Below are 2,182 nucleotides of genomic sequence, written 5' to 3' on the forward strand. Positions count from 1 at the left end.
GAAAGGAGGGAGGAGGAGATGAAGATGGATACACAGACTGGAGGAGGAGAAGAGGGGGAGGAGAGAGAGGAGAGCAGTTGGAGGAGGAAGGAGGAAATGAGAGAGGATGAGTAGGGGTGGAGGAGACATGAGGAGGATTAGGAGGGGAGGAGACAGGAGAAGAGGAGGGGGAGGAGAGAGGTGGAAAGGAGGGGGATGACAGAGGAGGAGAGGATGGGGAGATCACAGCTGAGTCTAGAACTCTAGAAGAGACTGGAGCTGGAGAGGTCAGGGTCATGGTCGGGGTTACAGGGGTCACAGTGGGGGCAGAGATAGGGTCTGTAGTAACACCAGAGTCCAGGGAAGAGTGTGGGGTTGATACTGAGACAGGCTCTGTCGTTACTCCAGAGTGTGGAGTTGAAACAGGGTCTGTAGTTATTCCAGAGTGTGGGGTTGAAACTGGGTCTGTAGTTATTCCAGAGTGTGGGTTGAGACCGGGACAGGGTCTGTAGTTATTCCAGAGTGTGGGGTTGAGACCGGGACAGGGTCTGTAGTTATTCCAGAGTGTGGAGTTGAGACCGGGACAGGGTCTGTCGTTATTCCAGAGTGTGGGGTTGAGACCGGGACAGGGTCTGTAGTTATTCCAGAGTGTGGGGTTGAGACCGGGACAGGGTCTGTAGTTATTCCAGAGTGTGGGGTTGAGACCGGGACAGGGTCTGTCGTTATTCCAGAGTGTGGGGTTGAAACAGGGTCTGTAGTTATTCCAGAGTGTGGGGTTGAGACTGAGACAGGCTCTGTCGTTAATCCAGGGTGTGGGGTTGAAACACGGTCTGTAGTTATTCCAGAGTGTGGGGTTGAGACTGAGACAGGCTCTGTCGTTAATCCAGGGTGTGGGGTTGAAACAGGGTCTGTAGTTATTCCAGAGTCCAGGACAGAATATGGGGTTGGGAAAGAGTCTGTAGTTATTCCAGAGTGTGTGGTTGAGACAGGGTCTGTTATTCCAGAGTCCAGGACAGAGTGTGAGGTTGACACAGAGACAGGGCCTGTAGTAAGGAGTTTGTTGTGACCAGGGCTGACAGTCCCAGCAATAGGAGATTCTGTTGGTGTGGCAACTAAAGGATGTTCTGTAGGTGTGGCAACAAGAGGATGTTCTGTTGGCGTGGGAACAATAGGCTGTTCTGTTGACGTGCCAACTAGAGGACTTTCTGTTGGTGTGGCAACTAGAGGCTGTTCTGTGAGCATGGGAGTAGTTGGAGAAGCTACACCACTGGCCTCAGTCTCCACAGTAACGGTTTCCATGGAAGCATCCAGAATGTAGTCCACCAGTACAGAGTCAGGAGACTGTCCGGGGCTGACGTCCTCAGAGATTACCGTGGCAACAATCAATGCCTCAGCAACAACAGCTGTCCTACTGCTGTTAGCACCTTCTGCACCTGTCTCTGAAGTTACTGTGACAACCGTCTCTGGCGTTTCTGTGACAACTGTCTCCATCACAACAGTGGCAGTTGCATACTCGGACAACATTGTGGGTGGAGCGTCACTGGGGGTGGAGGCACGGCTGGTGTCCGTCTCGTAGGTCACGGGGGCGGAGAGGGAAGAGCTACAGGGGGAGGAGGGGCAGCAGGACTCACAGGAGCAGCTGGAGCTGTGGGTCAGAGGTCAGAGGTCAGGAACATCACAGCGTCATTAACACAGCTTCACAGCTTCAATCAGAGTCATCATTTCAGGGGGGGCGCCTTAACGAAGGATCAGCTAGCTGGGGCTCCTACCTGTTGTCAGAGCTGAAGGACGAGGGTGCAGCGCTGGCGCTGGGGCCAGGATGGGGCTGTGGTCCGGGGGGGTGGTGGGCGGCTGGGGGTAGCGGGCAGCGCCGCCGTGGCAGCGAACACCGTGCTGTATGGGGGAGGAGGCGTGGAGGGCTGGGCGGCGACCTCCTCATAGGACGGAAGCTTCAGGGACGCCAGGAAACCTAGACGAGAGTGTCGGACGAGGCAGGATGATGTTTCAGAACTGGGATTTCCCAACCATTTTCTCAGGGACCACCAGACATATGTGTTGTAGCTCTGAACTAGCACATCTGTTTGAATTAGTAAAGGGCTTGGTAATATTTGACTAATTGAATCAGGTTTGTCAGTTCAGGGCTACAGACGCGTACCCCAAGGTCCTTGAGGACAGGGTTGGGAAACCCTGATGTGATTGGATC

The 2,182-nt window shown here is 54.3% G+C and overlaps 1 protein-coding gene across 1 annotated transcript; it reads right to left on the minus strand.

Moving 5' to 3' along the window:
- Positions 1-450: 450 nt before the first annotated feature.
- On the minus strand, positions 451-1,821 carry LOC117595430 (flocculation protein FLO11-like). Its single transcript, XM_034296481.1, has 2 exons — positions 1,749-1,821; positions 451-1,624 (listed from the first exon to the last, which is right to left on the minus strand). Exon 2 carries the CDS (start codon positions 1,501-1,503, stop codon positions 451-453), a length of 1,053 nt encoding a protein of 350 aa, XP_034152372.1. The 5' UTR covers positions 1,504-1,624; positions 1,749-1,821.
- Between the last annotated feature and the right edge of the window lie 361 nt (positions 1,822-2,182).

Source organism: Esox lucius, chromosome 13, assembly GCF_011004845.1.
Source record: "Esox lucius isolate fEsoLuc1 chromosome 13, fEsoLuc1.pri, whole genome shotgun sequence".
NCBI classification, from domain to species: Eukaryota; Metazoa; Chordata; class Actinopteri; order Esociformes; family Esocidae; genus Esox; species Esox lucius.

Bases quoted from the DNA above. Each gene is read 5' to 3' on its own strand.
- LOC117595430 (XM_034296481.1), bottom strand. From the start codon at position 1,503: ATGTTGTCCGAGTATGCAACTGCCACTGTTGTGATGGAGACAGTTGTC.